Consider the following 22,234-nt stretch of genomic DNA (forward strand, 5'->3'; position numbering starts at 1 on the left):
TGGTAAAGTCCGCAGCTCAAATTCCGAGAATTGAGCTCTGTTGATTCTTAGAACTGGGGTTCTTAGAAGTGGTGATGCAAGAAGTTTCTAGGAAAGGCCGGACACCAGGTGATTATTGCTGTTGCTGCCGCCGCTGCTGCTGCTGCCGCCGCCGCCGCTGTTGCCGCTGGTGCCGCTGCCGCCGCCGCTGCTCATGATCATTATTTTACCTTTTAATTCTTTTTTTTCCGCTCTTGCCAAATGCTTTGGCTCCAAGTTTCCTATGTGTATCTATTGATGTAAATGTATATATTTATTTATTGTAGCTGTCAGGTGTTAAAATAAATGCCGAAGATTAGTCCCACGTCTCTCCCACTCTAGGATATAGATTTTTATATATTTATTATTTTATTCTTGTTGTCTTTGAGTGAATCGGCCGGTTTGGGGAGGCTTTTGCCGCCCTCCCTTGTGTTGTTTTGGTTTTTGAAAAGGAGGTGGAGGAGAGGAAGGAGGGGAATTAGGGGGTGGCCGGTGCAGAGAGGACGAGACAGTGCTTGGGGGGTGATTCGGGCAAGTCTGGGGGCTGTCTGGCCCCAGACGGCGGAGAGGACGCGCGCTCGCGCTCTCGCTTTTTCTGCTGCTGCTTGTGTACGGCTTGTGATCTGGCTGGATTCGTGCGGCTGTGTTTTTTCCCTCTTTTCTCGCTTGCAAACTGCTTTCCTTGCTCTCTCGCTCCAGCCTCCCCTTCCCTCCCTCCCTCCTCTGCTTCCTTCCCCTCTGCCGTCCTTCTTGGTAACTCCGAGAGGCGAGGAGGGAGGCTGCCCGCTCGCTCGCCCCGCTGGCTCCCTTCTACTGGCCTCGGTCCTCTAGATTCCCTACCCCCGAGCCGAGATTTGGGAGGAAAAATGCAGGCGAACTCCTCGGTTTTTTGTTTTTGTTTTTCCCCGTAAACCCAGATGAAGTGTCGGTTCTACTATTTCCTTTCAGAGCCGTGATCTTCCTAACGAGATCCGACTGTTTTGGTGTCCCCTTCCCCTGTGTTTTGGGAGAGGCTTAGCTTTGCCTGGGGGCGGGGATGTTGAATACTTTGAAAATTATTCTTTCTTGGTTTCAGTCGACGGAGTTGGGAACCCCCGCGCGTTCCCTCTCCCCATCCTGGGGAGAGAGGCTGGTGGCGGGACGGGGATTTGGGGGGTGGGGTGGGAGAGGGGTGCGCGTTTGCACCTGCGGTGCTGTTCAGCGTGCGGGGATTCCGGGAACCTTCACAGGACGGCCCAGCCAAGCGGGAAGGTGGCGGGATTTCTGGCGGTCGCGGTGTTTGTATTTTGGGCGCTGCGTGACTCGGTGTTAGCTCCCAATGGCTGTTCCCCCAGCTTTCCTAAATTTTATTTTTCCCATGGTGCAAGCTTTGTAAAAACAGGCAAATAAATTTTTAAAAACCCTGCGGGCCAGAGAGTAGCCGGCGTCAGGCTTCAGGTTCCCGAGGTCCTTGCACTGGGTGAGGGGAAAAACAAACAGCCCCAGCCCGCGTTCCTGCGTGCAAGACCCAGGAGGAGAGAAGGGCACTTTGTGGCCCTGACTGGGGGACCCGGCGCGGGAGGAGGGGGCGCGGGCGGGAACGGGAGATCTTTGTGAGTGATTTTGCAAAAACGGATTGCGAGGTTGGTTGGATTTGCAACCTGTGGCTCTCCTCGAGGGAGTAAGAATGGGGGAAGGCGGCGGCGGCGGCGGCCCGGGGCGGGAGCGGGTAAGGAGTTGGAGCCTCGGAAATCGGCTGCGGTAGGGAGCAGCGGGAGCGAGGGGCCACCCCGCTGCCGGATGTAGTGACCGTGGTAAATGTCTTGAGAACTGTGGATTGCATTGCCTTTATGATGCCGTGTTATTGGAACTCTGGCCAAAAATGGAACTCGCGTTGCAATAATGAGTTTTAAAAGCTACCCCATGGAAAACAAGAACACACCTTAAAGATTAAAAAAAGAAAAAAAAAAAGAATGAAAAAGACTCCTTTTATACTGTGCCTTCTTGGAATGTTTGACTTGGTGGTAGGGGTCCTGACAGCTGAGCAGAGGGAATGACCCCAAACTGGGTGCTCAAAGTCCAGGGCTGTTACTGGGTCCCTGACCTCCTTAGTGAGCAGTCGACGGAGCATCCCCCTCAGGAAACTGATTTAGTCCTTTATGGATTTTTTAAAAAATCAGTTTTTAGTTTCCAGAAGGAAAGTCTTGTAATGCTTTTACTTTTTTTTTTAATGTCAGTATATGCTTATATGCTTTTTTTTGTTTTTACTGTCCAGAAAAAAAAAAAAAAGTGGGGCAGGAGAGAAGGAACCAGGGAAAGGGCTGTTTAGAAATACAGTTTGTGGCTCTGAGCGATGCCACCGGCTTCCTCTACAGAGACTGACAGTTTCCCTTTTTCTTTGCAAGGTGTGTGTGGTTTTAATAAATAACTTAAAAAAAAATAAGAGGGGGGACTGGTAAGATCTGTCAGGAGACAGGTATCTATTTTGCTCACTATTTACTACCAAGAGCCTTTGGCACTGGAACAGAACCTCGTAAATCTGCAGCCCAAGTTGAAGTTCATCTGGCCCTAGTCCACACGCTATTCCTGGAGGTAGCAAACATGAGCTCAAAGGAACGAGGTGAAATCACATTCTCACTTTTAAATATATGCTTTTTTTTTTAAGGAGAAAAGATATTTGTCTCTGAGGGAGGAGGAAATGGAAAGGGAGAACCAGGAGATGGGCATTCCCTTGCTAAAATGACTACAGTTGAGTCTTCAGGCCAAAATAGAAACCTGTAGATGGGAAATATCCCCCCTTCCCCCATTTATAAATAGAAGTTTCCAATATCCTATTTGGAAGACTTTTCCAATACTGCAAGCCCAAGCATTGACTAATTGCTTAAAGATCTGTTGATAGTGGCCATAAAGCTAGAAGCTGTTTGTAAAAACTGGGCAATGTGAAGAAGATAGCTAGAAGAAGTGGGAATTCTCCAATTAGCGATTTCTTCTGTGCTCAATTTTGAAGGGTTCTGCCCCTTGTTTTCTTAAAAAAAGACTGTTCAATTTTTATTCTGGGTTTGGTGGACAGGGATGGGACTCAAAACTCTTAAGTTGTCGTTTGCTGAGCCTTAAAGAGTTCCAGTTATTGGTTGAGTAAATGGTAGCCATGACTAGATGTCAAAATTCTTCCTTCCCTCTCCACTGCCGGGTAGCCACACTCACAACCCACTTTGTTGTGAAAAAAATTGATTCAGAGGAGGTGGTGCGGCAGCGCCACCCCTCGGTGGGTGAAACTATTTGCAAAAGTCAAATATTTGAAAAATATTGTGAAATGACCTTATGAGGATTTTTTTCTTTCTTTAGAAAGAGGATTGACAAAACTAACTTTAAAAAAAGATTTCGCAGTTGGTCTCAAAAAGAGGGGGAAAAGCTGCTTTCCAGTTAGGATGGTGTCACAGGCAAAGTAGTTCGAGTGTGTGTGTCTGTGTGTCTGCATGTGCGCGCGCGCGCAGGGGAAGGTTGCTGGTTGTCTTTAAGTAGGCGAGTTTTCCAGGCGGTGGTAGTAGCCCTCCTTCCCTATTGGACTTGACTTCTCAGGGCACCTGAATTCTGCTGCCTGTCTGATACTAAGATAAAGAGGAATGTTTTGGTGTTAAAAAGCATAGTGACTGGAAGTCCTGTCGTTTTGCCAGCGATGCTGGTGGTGTATATCGGGGGATGGGTTGGGGAGGGAGGTTTGTGGATGGACTGGGGCAATGGTAGGCTGGTCTCCAGCTGGGTTTGGAGCCCTCTGGGAGTCAGAGTAGTGTGGCGCGTGCCGGTTTCCTGCACTGCGCAACAAGTGGGAAAGCCGCCGTAGTGATCCCAGCGAGGGTGCTGTGTTGTGGGAAAGCTGGCTGGTTTCTCTTCGCCCCACTGGAAGCCAGAAACGGCTCCTCCTAACCCTTCTCGCCTCCCAGTCCGAGACCAACAGCCCCACCAAAAGATCATATTCGTCCCCACTCCCCCATCTTCGGCTTAGCGGTGCGCAGTAAGCCTGGATGGGACTCTCCTGCCCTTGGCCTCTAGGGCCCCTTTTCTCCGTGGGAATCAGAAGTTTATTCCTGACTTTTTCGCTGGTTGACCAGTATTTGGCAGGAAGTTCTGCTAATACTGTCGAGTACCATTCTGCTTGTTGAAGACAAGTGCACCCTTTCTCTTCCCATTACATTCAGCATTTCGGACTGGAAAAATCAACATATAATACATGAACGCAGCTCCAGTTACCGCGCTGTGATCGCTAGAGGCGTGAGCATGGGAAAGAAGACCCAGTAAATTAAATGTTTTCCAGTTTTGCCCTATGGAGGCAACCCCCTCCCCCTAATAGGGGAAAAAAAAGTAGGGGGCAGTCGGGTGTGGAAAGCTGTGGTCGCGCGGTGATTTTCGGACAGAGTCTGCCACCTAGTGGTAGACTCTGACTTAGTTCACCGCTTTGGGCAGTCGGCCGACCGCGTCACCTTCGGGCCCCCAAGTATCTCAAACGGGTGCTAGGACTGACAGGGGGAGGACACCCTCCGATGAGGATGACATCCGACCTCCAATGAATGGATGAAAATTATGAAGTCTCCGGATGATTGCCCCATCCACAGTCGCCCAGCGACGGGCATCTGCTTCTGCTAAGAGAACCAAGAATTACCCCATTTTGAACACACTCTCCCAGTCGCTGTGGCCTCTCCCTGAGGAAAGTCGATAGTGGAGGGGTGCCACAGGGTCTCTAGGACAAACAGCTCTTCACAGTTGAGGAAACAGACCTGATGAGAGGGTTAATAGTGAGTTAACCAGAACTAACCGGAACTAGATTTTAAGCTGCCGAGTTCCAGGTCAGTGACTTAAAGTCCAAAGTGAATTTATCTCCACTCTTTTGAGGTGTCTAAGAGAAAGGAACACAATCAGAGAGAGCCATGATTTCAACCTCTTAGGTCACCATAGTTTGAAGAGGTTCCCCAGCTGTTCCCAAGGAATTTGTTTAGAAAAGTATGGCCCAAGATTTTCAGTAACAGACTTGAAAAGACTACAGTAGTACTAAGGGATGGGGGGTGGGGTCTTAGATCTTGGTGGGGGCAGTGGGAGACTGTGTATGCGTGTGTTAGGGCGTGATTAAGATCCAGTCCCTAGACTTGAAGAGATGAACCTCGCTGCTCCCGAGGCTCACATTGGAATCCTGAAATAGCTCTCTTCGCCTTCCAAACTTTGCTTAGTGGCTTGGCGAGAAGTCAGTTGTGTTTGGGTCCTCTGGACAGGCAGAATGTAATCCACAACAGCTTCGTAGCAAAGTTTTCTTTTTCGGAGCTCAAAACTTAAGATGGTAAACGCGTGTCCGCGTGCTGGCGACCCCTAGCGATAGCAGGCTCATACACCCGCTGGAGAAGCCGTTGTTTCCACTGCCCTGGTCCGCCGGAATCGAGTTCAGTCTCTCCTACTGAGGGAGAAACGCGCCTCTGTTCGGGTTGGAAACAAATCTGGGGACGCGTTTGAAGAGAGGTCAAGTCTGACTCATCGCTTTCCAAGGACAGTTAGTGCCTTCCATCTTCATTAACGTGAATAAAGACCTTGGCTGACTTCTGTCCAGATCGGATTTTTAAGGGCATTGTTTGCTTGGGGAGCTCATGCCTCTCCCCTCCACTACCAGCCTTTTTGCAAAGGCCGAGCCCGGTCCAGACAGGATGGCCAAAATATCTGTGCTCGGGGACGCGGTCTGCTGGCTTTGACTGCCGGCCCTTTCTGGAAGGCTGTCGCGAGCTGGGCGCCTGGGGAGCGTCCCTTCTGCAGCTCCTCTTTAGATCTTGATGATAAAACACATCCCTCTATTTTATTGCATTTCCTAGAAGCTTTCAGGCTTGCAAGACCTCTGTTGGCAGGAAATATGATGGAAATGAAAGTCAGGACATAATGTACCTGAACACCTCCTCGGTCACCCAAAAGCTACAGCCGGGGCCATCGCATTATCAAATTCGCCTTCATCTACTGTCGTCTCCCCACTCTCCCGCCCCCAGTCAAGAGCGCGAAGAGTGTTTCTTCCCTAGAACAAAAACAACTGGGCGATTTGACCCTATCTCCCTACCGCCTGACCACCTTGGCTAGACCCGAGCAGCTCATTAGCTGAGACGCTGCGGAGAAAGGGAGCGCTCCGGCAGGAGCCCTGATGCGGGTTCCACTGCGGCAGCTCCAGTCTCATTAAAATTCCTCGTCCCTGCCCCCTGAATGGTGGTTTGCACTTTCAGATTCTCCTTTGGATTTCTCAATGAGTTATTGGAATTGTTAGATTACCAATAATCCAAAAGCCAGTCGGGATCGAGAAGGGGGTAGGGCGGAAGGCATTCTCCAAATCCGGAGACCGTGTCTAAACTAGGTCAATGGAAAGGAGGGGGCGGGGCGACAAGGGTTGTCGGTTTCAAGTCTTGATGGAGGGCTCTCTCTAGTGTTAGGCAGAGGTAAAACATGATTAGGTTTGAACTCCCGGAACCACGGGACTCCATTCCAATAAATGCATTTACTTAATTTTAGCTTCCCTTCCTAGATTCTCACTCCATCCCATATTAAATTTCAGCCTTCGCTTTCACCTTTATCCCGCCGGGCGAAGGGATGAGAAACTGCTATTTTATGAGGCCAGAGAGTGACCCCGCCTCCGCTGCTTGTTGGAGGCGCGGCGTAGTGTGACGCTACTCGCCAGTTTTAGGACGGGAGTGCAGCCTTAGAGGCTGCATCTTTCGCTCCCCTATTCCCCACCCCTGGACCCCGAAAATGCCTCTCAGGCCGGGCTACTGAGACCGATTAGGAGATGGCGCCCAGGGGATATAATTCCGAGGAAGGCTACGGGAAGGCGAGGCAACCTTGGAGCGCGTCTATAAGCGCGCTAGGGTTTTTGCGCCCAGGCCTCTGCCTAATCCCGAAATTTTCTCTACGGTTTCGGAGAAAACGGATTCGGAAATCCCGAAATCTGGCCAGATTCGGCCTGGCAGCTCCTACTCTAAAGACCTTGGGCGGTAACCGAGCCGAGCTGCGTTCCCCTTCTAGCCAACGTAGGCAGAAGGGGCTTTCGGTTTAGTTTTCCTCCAACTCGACTGGGGCGCGCTGGATGGAGACCCTCAGCCCCAGGGATTCTTATCTTTTAGACTTTGAGGCCTCGCCTAACCACCCCCTTAAAAAAGGAATCCCGGGGTGGGGGAGCAAAACGAGAGAAAGGGAGAGAAAAAAAGACTCATCAGGCAAACAAACTCTGGAATTGGGCAACTTGAAGTCATGAAATAAGTCTGGGATTGGACCCAAATTCCTGGGTTCTAGGCTGGCTGTGCGACTAACTTGTCTGACTCTCCCCATTTGTAAAATTGTTGTGGGGGAAAGGTTGGACTAGGCGAACTGTGAGAGCCCTGGACGGGGCGCGGACGAGGGATTTAGGGGAAAGTGTGCCCTATTCCCCGCGAGCCTCCCCGGGCGCTCCCCGCCCCACCCCCCGGGTGAATCCCCGGCGGCCAGCGCGGCACAGGCAGCGATCCTGGCTGCCGTCTGGGCCGATAGCTTCCTGGAAAGTTATTTGTCTTTGGAGCCGGCGATAGGCAGAGACTGTTCTGTGAAATCTGCTGAGTTGAGATCGACTACGTTCCGGGAATGAGAGGGCTGTGCCATTCCCCTCACTGCCCCCTGCCTTGACGGCGTAACAGGAAAAAAAAAAAAAAAAAGGCACACACAATGTTAGCTACCGAGGTGCACGAAAAGTTTTATTTGAATGTTACCAAATTAAGGGCTGCCACCGGCGTACCGCCCGGTCTCCGCCGCGCCTACGGGGGCTTGGAGGTGGACGAGCAGTGGTGCTGGCTACACGCCCGGGGGTGGGCGGTCCCTGGCAGACAGGTATGGTGTGGTGAGGGGTGGGCGAATCCTTGGATCCGAGCCGGCTCGCCGGGGCTGCAGGGCTCGGGTTTGCGCCTTTGTGTGTGAGCGGAGACAGGGGCTGCCTATGGAGGCGGGGGAGGGGGGCGGGAAGGATGGGGTTGTTTGTATTGGCTGGCTCCCTCTTTTTCCTTCTCACTCTTTTCTCATCTCTTGTCTCTCTTCCTCTCTTTTCTGCTGTCTTCTCTTCTTTGTCTTAAGGGGAAGGTCCCTCTTTTTTCTCCTCCGGTCCCTCTAAAGGATCTGCCTTCTCAGGTGCCTCACTGAAAATACAGGGGGAAAGCGCCAAGGGAGAAAAAGTGTGTGGGGGTGGAAAAGACCATGTTTTACTCTCACTCGGTGGCACTGTGGCTGCGGCTGGGATGGGGTCGGGGAAGGCCAGGTCTGGGCTCTTCCAGTTGTCAGCTTCTCCTTGACAGCTCTGCTCTCTTGGTTGTTTTCGTGGAACACTGGTGGGGTAGCTGAAACTAGGAGACACAGTTCGTCCCGGGCTTTGCTTGGCATTAGTTCTGAGACCTTGGGCAAGACTTACCCCCTGGAGCCTCAGTGTCCTCCCAGTAAATTGGGGCTGTTATGAGGATCAGATACAATAATGGATGGAAAAGAGCTGAGTGGTCTGTGGAAAACAAATCAAATGATCCCAGCTCACCATCTGTAGAGAGAGGTGCCATTACCCACCCACCATAACCCATGTACTCACTACTTGTGGGATCTCCTAAGACAAAGCTAGCTTAAGAAGGAGTGGACTTAATAAGGGCATGGGTCTTAGTGAATGTGCATTTGTTTTTGGTGAAGCCAGGCAGAGGTTTAGGGTGGAAAGTGCCCAGCCCAGAGCCTGGCTGACAGTGGACCCATGGGAATTATTTTGTTTGTTTGTTTCAATATGCATCTAGAGTGAGTCATTGCCACTTGTCAAGGTGAAATGGCAAATCTGGGCTTCCTGTGGTTCCAAAACTCTGAGACTGGAAATCCACAAGCGAGATGGTGGTTGAAGTTGGTTCAAGGACAGCCTTAGGTACTCCAGAAGTGTAGAAGGATCTCTTCTAAGGGGGAAGAGGAGAAGGTTTATAAATAAACCTCACATGTGTCTTCAGCATTCTTTTCCCAAGGAGATAATCACTGAACTTTAGCTAAGACCAATTTAGCGTATCTCTCTTTTCCCATCATAAATTAGGATGGGGAGAGGAGGAAGTAGGTTCTTTCATCTTTTTTCTATCCTCTCCCTTCCCCTATCTCCTTCCCCCACCCTCACTCACTCACATGCACACATTAACCTTGAAGCCGATGAGATTGAGTGACTGGCACTTGGGACCACAGAGAAATGTCAGAGTGTTTGGTTACAGACTCAAGGAAACCTCTCATTTTAGAGTGTTCATTTGGTAAGACTCAGCAGCCTGGAATGGGGGCAAAGTGTTTGTGTGGGGGAAGGAACTTAAAAATGAGATTCACCCACATCAGGGTGCTGTCTTGCATGTTCTACAGCACGTAGGCTGATTTGGAACAGGGACAGGAATTTGAGCCAGGAGACCTAGGGCTGGGCCACTCACCATCTATGTGGCCCAACATGACCTCCCTGGCCTCAGGCCCCTTTACCCGGGAAAATAGTGCTAAAGGACTACACTTTAAAAAAGGCAGGGGTTGGAGTGGGGTTCAAATATTGTTTGGTTTGCAGCCCACGTATGATCATAAATGAGAGTCTTTCACCTTTGCTTTGAATTATTTTGTTTTAGAGAACCCAGTTGGGAGAGGGTCCGTATTTCCTCAGTGCTCCCTGACCTGTTCTCCGCAAAACTATGCAGTTAAATCTTTCACCAGCAGGGGGAAGCACAAACTTGGAAGTTTGTAGCAAACTATCTGGTCTTAGACCCAGGAGGGATGAGAGGAAATTTTGAAAGAGAAGGCAAAGATTCTCGAGAAAAGAGTAGATAAGCCATCTCAGGTTGTATTCTGCAGATTTCTTATTTCGTCTTAAGTGTTTAGGACAGTCCAGAAATCCTGCCTGGCTGTTTGTTCTGAGCAAGCCGCTTGAACCTGAGTCTCAGTTTTGTCACCAATGAACCAGGGATAAAGATATTGACCCTGTCAGGTTTTGGAATCATTCTAAGACTTGAAAGATAACATTTTAGCAGGTTTTGAAAAGCTGCCAGAGTTTTTAGACCCCTGTAGGATCACTCTCATTAATATTGAAAGAATTACTTTTCTTATTTTTTCTTTCCTGTAAACTCAAGGGCCTTTGGATGGCATACATTTTTTACTTTGAGAGAGGAAATAAATGTGTATAGGTATATGTAATTAGTGTATGAAGTTGTATTCCCAGTACTCAGGGTAAAAACATTATTATCGCATAGCTTCGGGTGCCTGTTGTTTCCATAAGAGCCAAGCTGGAAAAAATGTTTGCTAGCTTGTGGTAAAACCGCACCAGCTGGCAAGCTGCAGCTATCAAAGTAAAACTAAATATGTGTGTCCTAAAATAAGACTATAGTGGACAATCTTACATTCATTAAATCAATTTCTGTTTTCTTTTTCTCTTCCCTGCAGGTTTTAAGCAAAATTTTGGACTGTGAATCAAGGCATTGGGTAAGTACATTGAACTATGTGCTTTAAAAAGTTGTGGACAGACTGGTTCTTTTGAATTTGCCACCGCACATGTTTCTGTGAATGGTGCCACTTTTCATTAGATGAGATAAAGGAGAACCAATTCCCTCTCCATCACACCCAGCCCTTACCCCTTTGCCGTGCATTCAACAATCTTAACATTGCTGTGTGATCATTCCCCTTAATATTGTTGTGTGAACTTGTTTCGTGGTTCACGTTAATTTGGCACCTGCTATGCACCAGCATGTGCTAGGTGCCTTAAGGTACATGTAGACAATTCTGAAGGCAAATAGAGGAGAGAGAGATGGTGGCTGGGATCATGAAATGAGATACTGATGAGAATAGCTGAGTTTTTTTTTAAGCTATTTTTTTTTTTTTTTTTGATGGGGAGGAAATTAGGTTTATTTGTTTGTTTGTTTGTTTTAATGGAGGTACTAGGGATTGAACCCAGGACCTAATGCATGCTAAGCATGCTCTACCACTGAGCTATACCAACCACCACCTCCCCACTCCCACCCCAAATAGCTGAGATTAATGAGAATCTACCATGGACCAAGCATGAAGCTCTGATTTTTACAGCCACGTAGGAATTACTACTCCCAATTTGGGAAACCAAAGCCCAGAAACAGTAAAACAATCTGCTCCAAGTTACACAGCCTGCAACAGGTATGGCCAATGTGCTAACCTTCAAAGCATAGCTTCTCTCCCCGGTCACACATTCACTGCCTCCCAGTGCCGGCAGAGTGTTTGGTATGTGGGAAAAACATTCAACAGATCTTCATTTCCTTCGCCTTTCCCCTGTAGGGCTTTCTGTTCCAACTTGTTGGATAAAGATTGTTCTCTTGATTTTCATACGTGAAGAGTCATGCCCAGAGAAGGGCCATGAGTTGTTTGAAGCACAAACACAAGGGAGCAGACCAGACCATCTGCTATCACACTCCTGGTAAGAAGGAAACAGATTCTGAAGGACTAACGGGATTTTGACCTTTTCTTTCAGGTGAAGAAAAAATGGCCTCGCCGGCTGACAGCTGTATCCAGTTTACCCGCCACGCCAGTGATGTCCTTCTCAACCTTAATCGCCTCCGGAGCCGTGACATCCTGACTGATGTTGTCATAGTGGTGAGCCGGGAGCAGTTTAGAGCCCATAAGACAGTCCTCATGGCCTGCAGGTGAGGGGTCTGGAAGCGAAAGGTGGAAGATGGGTACGAGGCGGGTGGTGGTGCTGGCTGCCGGTTCTCAGCATCCAGGCCTCTTGCTGTGTGAGGGGCCGAGTCTCATTTGTCCCCAGATCTCTAGCACATGGCCTGGCAGAGTGGGTTCCCAGGAAGCAAATACACAAACAGACTTTTAGAAAAGAGTTTCTGTTCTATAGGAACAGAACAAGAAGAGATCATACACTGGCTCCACAAAAGGTGTGTTTCGGAGCAAATGTGGAGAATAACCTCAGTGAACCAGTGAAAAAATGAAACGTGAAAGAGTTTTTAAATGCTTTAAGCAAGTTTATTTGAAATTTTTTGCTCTTTTATTCTGTGATGGTATTACTTTTTATCACGACTATATTGTCATGGGTGTTTCTGAGCATATGTAAGTTGGTGAATGTGAGCTGGCTAATCCCTCATATTTGTCAAGTATTTCGAGTGTTCAGGGCAGTTTTATGTTACATCATCTCCCTGGATCTTCACAGCAGCCTGTGTTATGGATGACACATGATTAGCTCCATTTTATAGATGATAAAAATGAAAACATGCATAGGGGAACTGAGGTGGAGTCAGGGATCTTGATTGCCCGTAGAGAACTTATTCAACATCTACAACAAGCACTTTTTTTTTAATAGCAGAGAGAAAAATATTAGATAACACTGAGTGCTAACGGTGTGCCATGCATCATTCTAAGCCCTTTACATCTTCATTCTTGCCATAGCTCTGTAAGGCAGACACCTGTCACTGCTTAGCAGATAAGGAAACCGAGGTGCAGAGAAGTTAAATATCTTATCCGAGGTTGCACAGCTACTCCCTGGGTCAAGTCTGACCCACTTCTGGCAATATGCTCAGAAAGAATAGACACGAGATGACAGCCCAGAACTCCGGCCTCTAACTGAGTGCTCTTCCCTCTACCAAACACGTAGTATCTGGAGGCATGACTTGACGTTGACTTGGCTCTCCTAGAAATACTGACCTTGTGATAGTCTGTGGACTTTTGGAAAATCAGTAGACTGCAGATGTAGGTGTCACTTTACTTGTCGTCAATACCCAACTCACTTCCTAAAAAATACAATAGGATTTTTAAAATAAGGATAACGTGATGGAACAAGAAGGGAAATGCTTATTTCAAAGATAGAGACTAAGAATAGTTACTGCAAATGAGTGTTAAATTTAACTCTGGCCATCTATGCAGTTAAGACCAAAAGGGATACAGGTTCTATGACTGTGAGAAAAAGCACTTCACCTCTCCGATCTTAGCCTTCCCCATTTATAAAGAAAGAAAAGGATAGAATCTACCTGGCTGTGAGGAACCCAGGATAGTGTATGTAAAGTGCTTAATGACTCTGGCATTTAGTAAGCTCTCCACAAAGGGCAGCTATTATTAATTGCTATGGAAGTTCTAGGAATTGGTCCAGGGCACAGGGGCTGAGCATTGATGCTGACAGTAGTTGATGACAGTTTCTATATGTCTGTCATGGTGAGACGTTTCTTTGTTTTACAGTGGCCTCTTCTACAGCATCTTCACAGACCAGTTGAAATGCAACCTTAGCGTGATCAATCTGGATCCCGAGATCAACCCAGAGGGGTTCTGCATCCTCCTGGACTTCATGTACACGTCCCGGCTCAACCTGCGGGAGGGCAACATCATGGCCGTGATGGCCACAGCGATGTACCTGCAGATGGAGCATGTCGTGGACACTTGCCGGAAGTTTATCAAGGCCAGGTAAGCCGCCACCCAGACGGAAGCCTTGGAATTGGAAGGGGCCAGAAGAGATGAGAAACTGTTGATAACACACATGTGCAGAAAAAATAATCCTCTGTGATATGCCACAACCTCCCTTTCCACTATTTTTGCACAGTCACCTTGTCCAGATGTGCCATGTGCATCCCCACTGCTGGCTTCCTCCCCTTCCCCCACCCCAATCCTGCAAGCCACGTTTGGATGCCAGCTCCTCTGCAGATCTTTGTGCAGTTATCACTTAGGTTTTTCCTCAGCTCTTCAGCTGTGTCTCAGAGCCTTCTGCCTGTCCTTTAGACCCAGCTTCTGTCTGAACTATTTGCATGCATGTTTTAGATCTCCTTCAGGCTTCCCGTGTAACTATTTACATATGTGCCTTAGTTCCCCCGCCAGCCTGTGGGTTGCTTTACTCATCTTTTCTGTCATCCTGTTCCTACGAAAGAGGATGTTTATGGTATTAAATTGGGGTCAGGGGGTGTAACCCCTTACCTGAAGGCTGGTAAGACATGACCATCATTGAAAAGTAGGGAACCTGATAGCCAAAGAAGGCAAGAGCTTTACTAAGTGGAACAGAGACTCAGGCCTTGACTTCTTTAGAACCATTTGACTCAGCCGCTCCAGGGTGATTGCATCCGTTCTCAAACAAAAATGTTTCCAGCCTCTGTTTGAACATCTCCAGGAGCCAGGAACTCAGTGTTCCCAGAGCCACGCCATCTCCCTTGGACAGTTTGGAAGCTCCTCTTTGTGGCGAGTTGAAATCTGGCTCCCTTCAGCTTCCGGTCTTGCTTCTAGCCCTGTTAACTGTGATCGTACTGAGCTGGCCTATTTTTCGCCCATATACTGTTGCTTCCAGTACATGCAGCTGGAGCTGATTGTCTCCTGTGGGTGATAATGGTGGCAAGATCATCACTGCCGTCATTTAGCAGTACTGTCTCTGGGTCAGGCCTTGTGCTGGGAGCAGTTAAGTAACTTGCTCCAGGTCACAGAGCTGCTAAGTGGCACAGCTGGGACTGGAAACCAGGTCTGGCGGCTTCAGAGCCAGGGCTTCCAGCACTGGCCTGTGCTGCCTGTTCTCCAAAGCCAACTTCCCCGTGACTCCAGTCAGCACACAGGGCAAGTCCTTTCTTCACAGGACACCAGTTTGACAAGGGCCCTTTGAACACGTGGCACCAGCATTGCATGAATTCATCCCTCCCTAAAGCTCAATTTCCATGTGTGTAAAAGGAAGCTAATCAAACCTGCTCTACCTTCCTTGCAGGATTCCGTGGGGGTGAAATGAGATAAGGGCTCTGAAAGCTTGATATGCTGTAACATCAGAATAATGATAGATAATCATAGATCACACACACACATGCATATGTGACTTATACAAGATCACATCTAAACAGTCACTGATTGTGTGGATTACTCACTTCCCTTCTCTAGGCTTCGGCTTCCTGACTGTGGGCTAGATTGCTAGATTTTTAGCAGGACTGCCTTGTAACTGCAAGTGTTTCCTTACGCCAGGGCCGCATCACCCGTGTCTGCCTGACCCACGCACAAATGTGGTTTCCTAGACCAGTGTCACCTGGAAGGTTCTGATATGGGGTTTAGTGTCTTCTCTCTTTTCCCTCTTGCAGTGAAGCAGAAATGGTTCCGGCCATCAAGCCTCCCCGTGAAGAGTTCCTGAATGGCCGGATGCTGATGCCCCAGGACATCATGGCCTACCGGGGTCGCGAGGTGGTGGAGAACAGCCTGCCACTGAGGAGCGCCCCCGGGTGTGAGAGCAGAGCCTTCGCCCCCAGCCTGTACAATGGCCTGTCCACGCCACCTGCCTCATACCCCGTGTATAGCCACCTCCCTGTCAGCAGCTTCCTCTTCTCTGACGAGGAGCTGCGGGATGCCCGGATGCCTGTGGCCAACCCCTTCCCCAAGGAGCGGGCCCTCCCCTGCGATAGTGCCAGGCCGGTCCCCAGTGAGTACAGTCGGCCGGCCATGGAGATACCCCCCGGCGTGTGCCACAGCAGCATCTACTCGCCCAAGGAGGCAGCCCCAGAGGAGGCCCGGAGTGACATGCACTACAGCGTAGCTGAGGGCCCCAAGCCAGCCGCCCCCTCAGCCCGGAGCGCCCCGTACTTCCCCTGTGACAAGGCTGGCAAGGAGGAAGAGCGGCCGTCCTCAGAGGATGAGATCGCCCTGCATTTCGAGCCCCCCAGCGCACCCCTGAACAGGAAGGGCCTGGTGAGTCCTCAGAGCCCCCAGAAATCCGACTGCCAGCCCAACTCGCCCACGGAGTCCTGCAGCAGCAAGAACGCCTGTATCCTCCAGACCTCAGGCTCCCCTCCTGCCAAGAGCCCCACCGACCCCAAAGCCTGCAACTGGAAGAAGTACAAGTTCATCGTGCTCAACAGCCTCAATCAGAACGCCAAGCCCGAGGGGCCCGAGCCGGCCGAGCTGGGCCGCCTTTCCCCTCGCGCCTACGCTGCCCCTCCGGCCTGCCAGCCGCCCATGGAGCCCGAGAACCTTGACCTCCAGTCCCCAACCAAGCTCAGCACCAGTGCGGAGGACTCCACCATCCCACAGGCCAGCCGGCTCAATAACATCGTCAGCAGGTGATTGCGGAGGCAGTTGGGCTGGGGGCAGGGTGCCCCGGGCAGGGTTCTGACGGACGCAGGGGCTGTGTTCCTCTCTGGCCTGCAGTGCTGAGCATGTTGGAGGTGTGGGAGAAAGGCTATTGATTGGATTAGCCTAATAGGGAAGGACATTAAGCGTCAATGTATTTTCATAGCAGAAGAGGTCATTCCCCTTTGCGGTAGGAGAGCATCCCAAGGACCCCCAAGCTCCTGCAGTCTCAGTGTGGCCGGGGGTCCTCCTGCTTCCACTGGACTGAAGGAGGCCATGGACTGCAGAGCTGAGGGAGAAGAAACCGGGCCTGGGGCAGGGGAGGGTATAGCTCAGTGGTTGAGTGTGTGCTTAGCATGCACGAGGTCCTGGGTTCAAGCCCCAGCACCTCCATTTAAAAACAAACAAACAAAAAATTAAAAAAAAAAAAAAAAAAAAGGCAAGAAACTGGGCCCAGGAGCAAGATCTCAGCTCAGTTTGACCCCCGTCAGTGATCTCCAGGTAGGCTTGAGGATGAATATCTCCGTGGCTCCAAATCCCAAGGAAGCCTCTGGGCTTCCCTGAGCACAGGGAGAAGGGATGGCATTGAGGCCAGGCGGAGCGCATCACCCCGTCCAGCTGCTGAGGCTCTTTCCTCCTGCCCACAGGTCCCTGACGGGCTCCCCCCGCAGCAGCAGCGAGAGCCACTCCCCGCTCTACCTGCACCCGCCCAAGTGCACGTCCTGCGGCTCGCAGTCCCCACAGCACACGGAGATGTGCCTCCATGCTGCCGGCCCCACGTTCCCCGAGGAGCTGGGGGAGACCCAGTCCGAGTACTCGGATTCCAGCTGTGGTGAGTCCCTTTCCCTCCCTCCCCTGGCCAGGGGGAAGAAGGCCGCTGCCTCTGCTCCACAGGGCTTGTGTTTCCCTTTTATGTATGTTGTTGGGAAAAGCCCCCATTGGAAGTCCGTTGGCATCTAAAATCACCAGCCGATCTCCCCACTGTTGACCTCGTGGGGAACTAGGCTGACCAAAGCAAGGAACAGGGCATTCCAGTTAATCTGGGGGAATAGAGAACGACCACACTGCCTTTCCAGCTTCCTTCTAGCAATGGTAGCTGTGGAGCTGGCTATAACCAGCTCCCAGAGCCTCCTTGGTCCCTCTGGACTCTAACTTCTGGTGCTGATCAGCATGCCTGTTAGTTCACTCTGCTAGGCTGTACATTCTGGAAGGAGAAGTGTCTGGCCTTATTCATCCCCGTGCCTCTGGTAGGGCCTAGCGAGCCTAGCATGGAGTAGGTACTCAGTTAATGTTGGCTGAACTCAATGAGTTGAACTGAATTATTGAGTTGAAGTTTCTGAGAAGTTGGTGACTGGCACCCCCAGTTTCCCCTCTTCCCCCAGCTCTGGCTATGGTAGCATAACCCAGTAATACCTATTTAGGGGTCAACCACCATGATGTATCATTTTTAAATTGTTAAAACAAAAGAAGAAAATCAATTACTTACATTGAGAGGTTTGGCACAGGTTCTTGGACTGATAGTTGGGTGAGCAGGGACTGTCCCCTCCCGTCCCCCTGGCCATTTGCCTTTGCTCTGCACTCCAGTTCCTTCTCTCTGGGCCTCTGTTTCTACTTCCACCAGCATCTTTGGTCTCCCTATCTCAGAAGTGTTTGGAAGACACAAAAGTCCAGATAGGTGCAAGGGTGACCATGGTCATCGTTAATGCCTCCTTCAGTGACCTCAGAGTATCTTTGACTTTGATTCATATCTTACATTCCTACAATGCTTTATGTTGTACAATATGCTCCTATGAGGTAGGTGGGGCAGGGCTTTATGATCCTGATTTTGGAGATAGAGACACAGACAGAAACTGTCTTACCCGAAGGCTTCTGTGTATGAATATAAATAAAACTATGAACTGATAAGGAAAGTGAGTTCTCAGAGCTCTGGAGAGAAGGAAGTGCCGTGCTGAGTCTTCCTCAAGCTGGTGCAGACCCTGTGGGTTCCTGTGGGTCTGAGTTTCCCTCCTGCGCCTTAATATTCCAATCTGTGTCCTTTCTCCTCCATGACGGAGACTCTATATGCTCAGAAAAAGAGTCCCCACAGGCCCTTTGCTCTGGGCCCCTGTGAACGTAGGGTGGGCAGGGTGCTGGGGGCTCAGTCTGCCACTGGGGGTGGCTGCAGAGGGGAGGGGCCTTGGGGCCCTTACCTCCCTTCCTTGTGCTGACACTGGTGTCCCCTCCCACCCCCCACAGAGAACGGGGCCTTCTTCTGCAATGAGTGTGACTGCCGCTTCTCTGAGGAGGCCTCACTCAAGAGGCACACGCTGCAGACCCACAGTGACAAACCCTACAAGTGTGACCGCTGCCAGGCCTCCTTCCGCTACAAGGGCAACCTCGCCAGCCACAAGACCGTCCACACGGGTATGGCCCTGTCCCACCCACCTGAGGCACCTGTCCCGCCTCTCTCTGACATTGTGGAAGGGAAAGAGAGCCAAGGTGGCCCCAGGAAGGGCAGTTAGCTTTGAAATCCAGGGCCCAGGGGCAGGATGGGGAGAGGATTTTGGAGAAAGCAGTGTGGGGCTTGGTGCCCGGCCGCAGGGAGCAGATGCTGTCCTGGCCTGAGCACGGGCCCAGCCCAGTCATGTCTTTCCTTAGTGACTTGTCCACACCCTGTATTCTTTGTCTGTCCTCTGAGATGCTCTGTCCTGCTTCACCTTTGCTGGGGCTAGAAGTATTAATCCCGCTGGACTGGGGAAGAAACCTAGGCTGAGAGAGGCAAAGTCGGCTTTTATAAAGCCAGAAAAACACTAAAGGCCTGTTGATCCCCTCTGAGGGCTCGTTCCTTATCGACTCGCATTCCTTTACCAGGTAGCTTCCAGTAACCTAATTGCTGTCCAAAGTTGACTCTTGGTATTTTAAATGGATCCATTATCCCAGAAATTTTCCATGAAGGAAGGCTCAGTCCTTCTGTTGGTTTCCTCTGTCTGGGAATCTGCTCCAGCTCAGGCCCCACCTCTCTTGCAAATGGAATCTAGCTGTAGTTGCCACAAGTGGAAAAGCATGTTTGTTCTAGAAGAAACTAGAGCAGCCTGATTATATCTCTCTGGGGAGTGGGGTGACGGCCGAATCAGTCTCACCCAAGGCGAGAGCTGGAAGAGCCTCCCCAGGTCATCTGAATTCACCCCTCAGCCCCGAGAGAGGGAAACTGAGGCCCAGAGAAGGAGAGTGGCTTGTCCAAGTCCCACAGTTGGGCACCCCTAACGACAAGCCCGGGTCCTGAAACCTCCCTGCCTGCCCCACACCTGATGTGGCTTCCCTGCTGTGCTGCTGTGTGTGGGAGAGAGGGGTGGCAGGCCGGGGGACAGGCCCCTGGCACCTCTCTCTGACATCTTCTAAGGGAAAGAGAGCCAGCGTGGCCCCCAGAAGGGCAGCTTGCTTTGAAACCCAGGGCCCAGGGACCACAGAGACCTCCGCTGAATATAGCTTTCCTTTTCTCCTTCTCTGGGTAACAGGCGAGAAACCCTATCGTTGTAACATCTGCGGGGCCCAGTTCAACCGGCCAGCCAACCTGAAAACCCACACCCGGATTCACTCCGGAGAGAAGCCCTACAAATGCGAAACATGTGGAGCCAGATTTGTGCAGGTGAGCCGGGGCCGCAGGGAGAGGCCCCCACTTCAGGGTGTGGATGGGGCCCAGGGGGCCCGGCAGCCCTCCCCGGCACAGCCCCTCACTGTGCTCTGCACGCTTCCCTGCAGGTGGCCCACCTCCGCGCCCACGTGCTCATCCACACTGGCGAGAAGCCCTACCCCTGTGAAATCTGCGGCACCCGCTTCCGGCACCTTCAGACTCTGAAGAGTCACCTGCGAATCCACACGGGAGAGAAGCCTTACCATGTACGTGAGCCTCTGGCGGCTGCTGGCTGCCTAAGGGGGCAGGGAGGTGGAGGGTGGGGCAGCAGAACTGTCTGCTCCAGTCTCAGGCACGCAGCACGATGACCCCTGAACTCTAGTGTTCATAAGGCCTGGATTTGGGCCTGATTTTCAAAGACATCCGGCTTGACCTTGAACTGAGTCTCAATTTGTATGTCTTTAAAGTGGGGATAATAGAGTAGATGGTCTGGGCCTTAGGAAAGAGGTCTGGACTATAGATACATAGATAGTGGAATCATTCATTCATTCCACAAACTTATTTATTGAGTGTTTACAACATGCCCCTAAACTGGGCTGGATGTCTGTTTACCTAAGAGGAGCTCAGGTATTTGAGAAGCAGCAGTCATAGAAAAGGGGGGGGGGGGATCCAGAGGAATGTGGTGATAAAAGGGGGAGAAAAAAAAATCAAAATAGAGAAAAGGCCATTTCAAGAGGCAGGCAGCCAGCAGCAAGAGGCCGGGATGTGGCCGTTGGAATCATAGGGTTTTATGGTAGGGTCTCAGCCAACTATGGCCTGTGGGCTAATTTTTGAAATTCTGTGAGCCAAGAATGGTTTTGATATTTTTAAATGGCTAAAAAAAATCAAAAGAACACTATCCTATGACATGCAAATTATGTAAAATTTAAATTTCAACGTCCATAAATAAGGTCTTGTTGGCACGCAGCCTCTCACTTGTTTACGTATTGTCTCCGGCCGCTTCCAGGCTACAGCGCAGAGCTGAGCAGCATGTCCGAGAGTGTCAGGCCCACAAAGCGTAAAACATCTGTTGTCTGGCTCTTTGCAGAAACACTTTGCCGATCTCTGCTGTCGAGGGGAAAAATACTGGCCAGGCAGCTGGGGTATCTGCGTTCTTATTCTGACTTTGACCCTTTTTAGGGCCGTGGGCAAACCCTGACCTTCTCACTGGGCCACAGTGGTCTCTCTCTGTGAAACCGTGAGAATGCTGTGGATGAACAGTTTTCAAACTGAGCATCATTTGGGTTCTGCAGCCCCGCAGGGCAGGACTGGAAGCCTCTTTCCCTTTCCAGTTTCCATTTAATTGAAAAAAGAGTCCGTGGCTTACACGTGTGGAAACTACTGTCATAGGCAATGCTGACTTTGATGAGTTTATGGCACCTCTTTGGGTAGCGAGGAGCACACATATAACCCATATCACAAGTGTTAACCTGAAAAGGTGGTTATTTTTATTCACTTGTTTATCAGTCTTTGAATGAGTATCTTCTTACTTGCTGTTTGTTCTTGGGCAAATCGACTATCTTCTCAGGACCTTAGTTCCTCCTCTGTAAAATGAGCCTGATAATAGCACGTACCTCCTAGAGTTGTATTAAGTTAATGGATTCCCTAAAGTGTTCTGAACAGTGCTTGGACATCACAAGAGTCCAGTTCACATTTGGTTTATAATGATTTGTTAGACTTTTAGATGAGCAATATGTAAGAATGAGGAGCGACCTCCAGAGAATGTTGACAGAGTCCCTGACAGAAGGGGAAGCCAGGGCTCAGAGGGAAATGCCCTGCTCAGAATGGACACACAGCAGCGGGGGGGATAGATGAAGGAGGGGGACATGTCTCCCAAGACCAGGGCTCCTTCTAGTCACTGTCCTGTCATTTTACTTTTTTATTTTCCTAAATTTATTTCCATTTTTATATGAAAGCATATTCTCTATATGAACTTATTTTGTTACACTTTTGCTAGAGAGCAGTTTTAGATGTACAGAGACGTTTCAGAGAGAATACAGAGTGTTCCCATATGCACGTCCCCTGTTGCTAACATCTACCAGTAGGGCACATTCAGCACAACTAATGAACCCATAAGGGTACATGATTATTAACTAAAGTCCATACTTTATTTGGATTTTCTTAGTTTTTACCTAAAATGGCGTTTTTCTGTTCCAGGCTTGCCTTCAGGTTACCCCGTGATGTATAGTCATCCATTTCACTTTTAAGTAACTTTTCCACTGAAATTGTCATCCATGCATTGAATCAAAGGAAGAAACAGCTCTACTTGCTGATACTTTGTTACCTTATCTAAGTTAAAGGAATGTAAATGCATATTTTAAAGCATGTCCTAAACTCGAGAATTTTCATAAATTCAGACCGCTCTAATCCATTTGTCCAGATATTTTCAGATTTATTGCATAATTGCCTAAGAGGTATTTTCTATATTCTGGGAAGATTATAAGTTTAGTAAGAAGAAGTTACCACCATCAAAGCATTCCCCACCTAAGAAGGACGGTAATTCATGAGACGGCAAGGCTCTCTGGCATTACCCGGCAAGGCCAG

General features: G+C 49.8%; 1 protein-coding gene and 1 long non-coding RNA gene across 4 annotated transcripts in view; one reads left to right on the forward strand and one right to left on the reverse strand.

Annotated features, from left to right (window-relative positions):
- The window catches only part of BCL6 (BCL6 transcription repressor), a 23,809-nt gene continuing 1,575 nt past the window's right edge, over positions 1-22,234 (forward strand). The window contains exons 1-9 of one of the 3 annotated variants that reach the window (XM_006188853.3): positions 1-108; positions 10,444-10,482; positions 11,498-11,669; positions 13,204-13,425; positions 15,060-16,031; positions 16,689-16,873; positions 18,277-18,444; positions 19,536-19,666; positions 19,780-19,917. In XM_006188853.3, the coding sequence (XP_006188915.1) occupies positions 11,509-11,669; positions 13,204-13,425; positions 15,060-16,031; positions 16,689-16,873; positions 18,277-18,444; positions 19,536-19,666; positions 19,780-19,917 (1,977 nt within the window). In that variant the 5' untranslated portion in view covers positions 1-108; positions 10,444-10,482; positions 11,498-11,508. Of the gene's footprint in view, positions 109-2,433; positions 7,867-8,002; positions 9,285-10,443; positions 10,483-11,497; positions 11,670-13,203; positions 13,426-15,059; positions 16,032-16,688; positions 16,874-18,276; positions 18,445-19,535; positions 19,667-19,779; positions 19,918-22,234 lie in introns of those variants that run through there. The other 2 variants (XM_014562694.2, XM_014562693.2) reach the window with 2 other exon arrangements.
- Positions 19,810-22,234, reverse strand: part of LOC116664371 — a 20,308-nt gene continuing 17,883 nt past the window's right edge. Inside the window, exon 3 of the long non-coding RNA XR_004320883.1 lies at positions 19,810-19,939. This is a non-coding gene — a long non-coding RNA (uncharacterized LOC116664371). The remainder of the gene's footprint in view (positions 19,940-22,234) is intronic.

Source organism: Camelus ferus, chromosome 1, assembly GCF_009834535.1.
Source record: "Camelus ferus isolate YT-003-E chromosome 1, BCGSAC_Cfer_1.0, whole genome shotgun sequence".
Lineage (NCBI taxonomy): Eukaryota > Metazoa > Chordata > Mammalia > Artiodactyla > Camelidae > Camelus > Camelus ferus.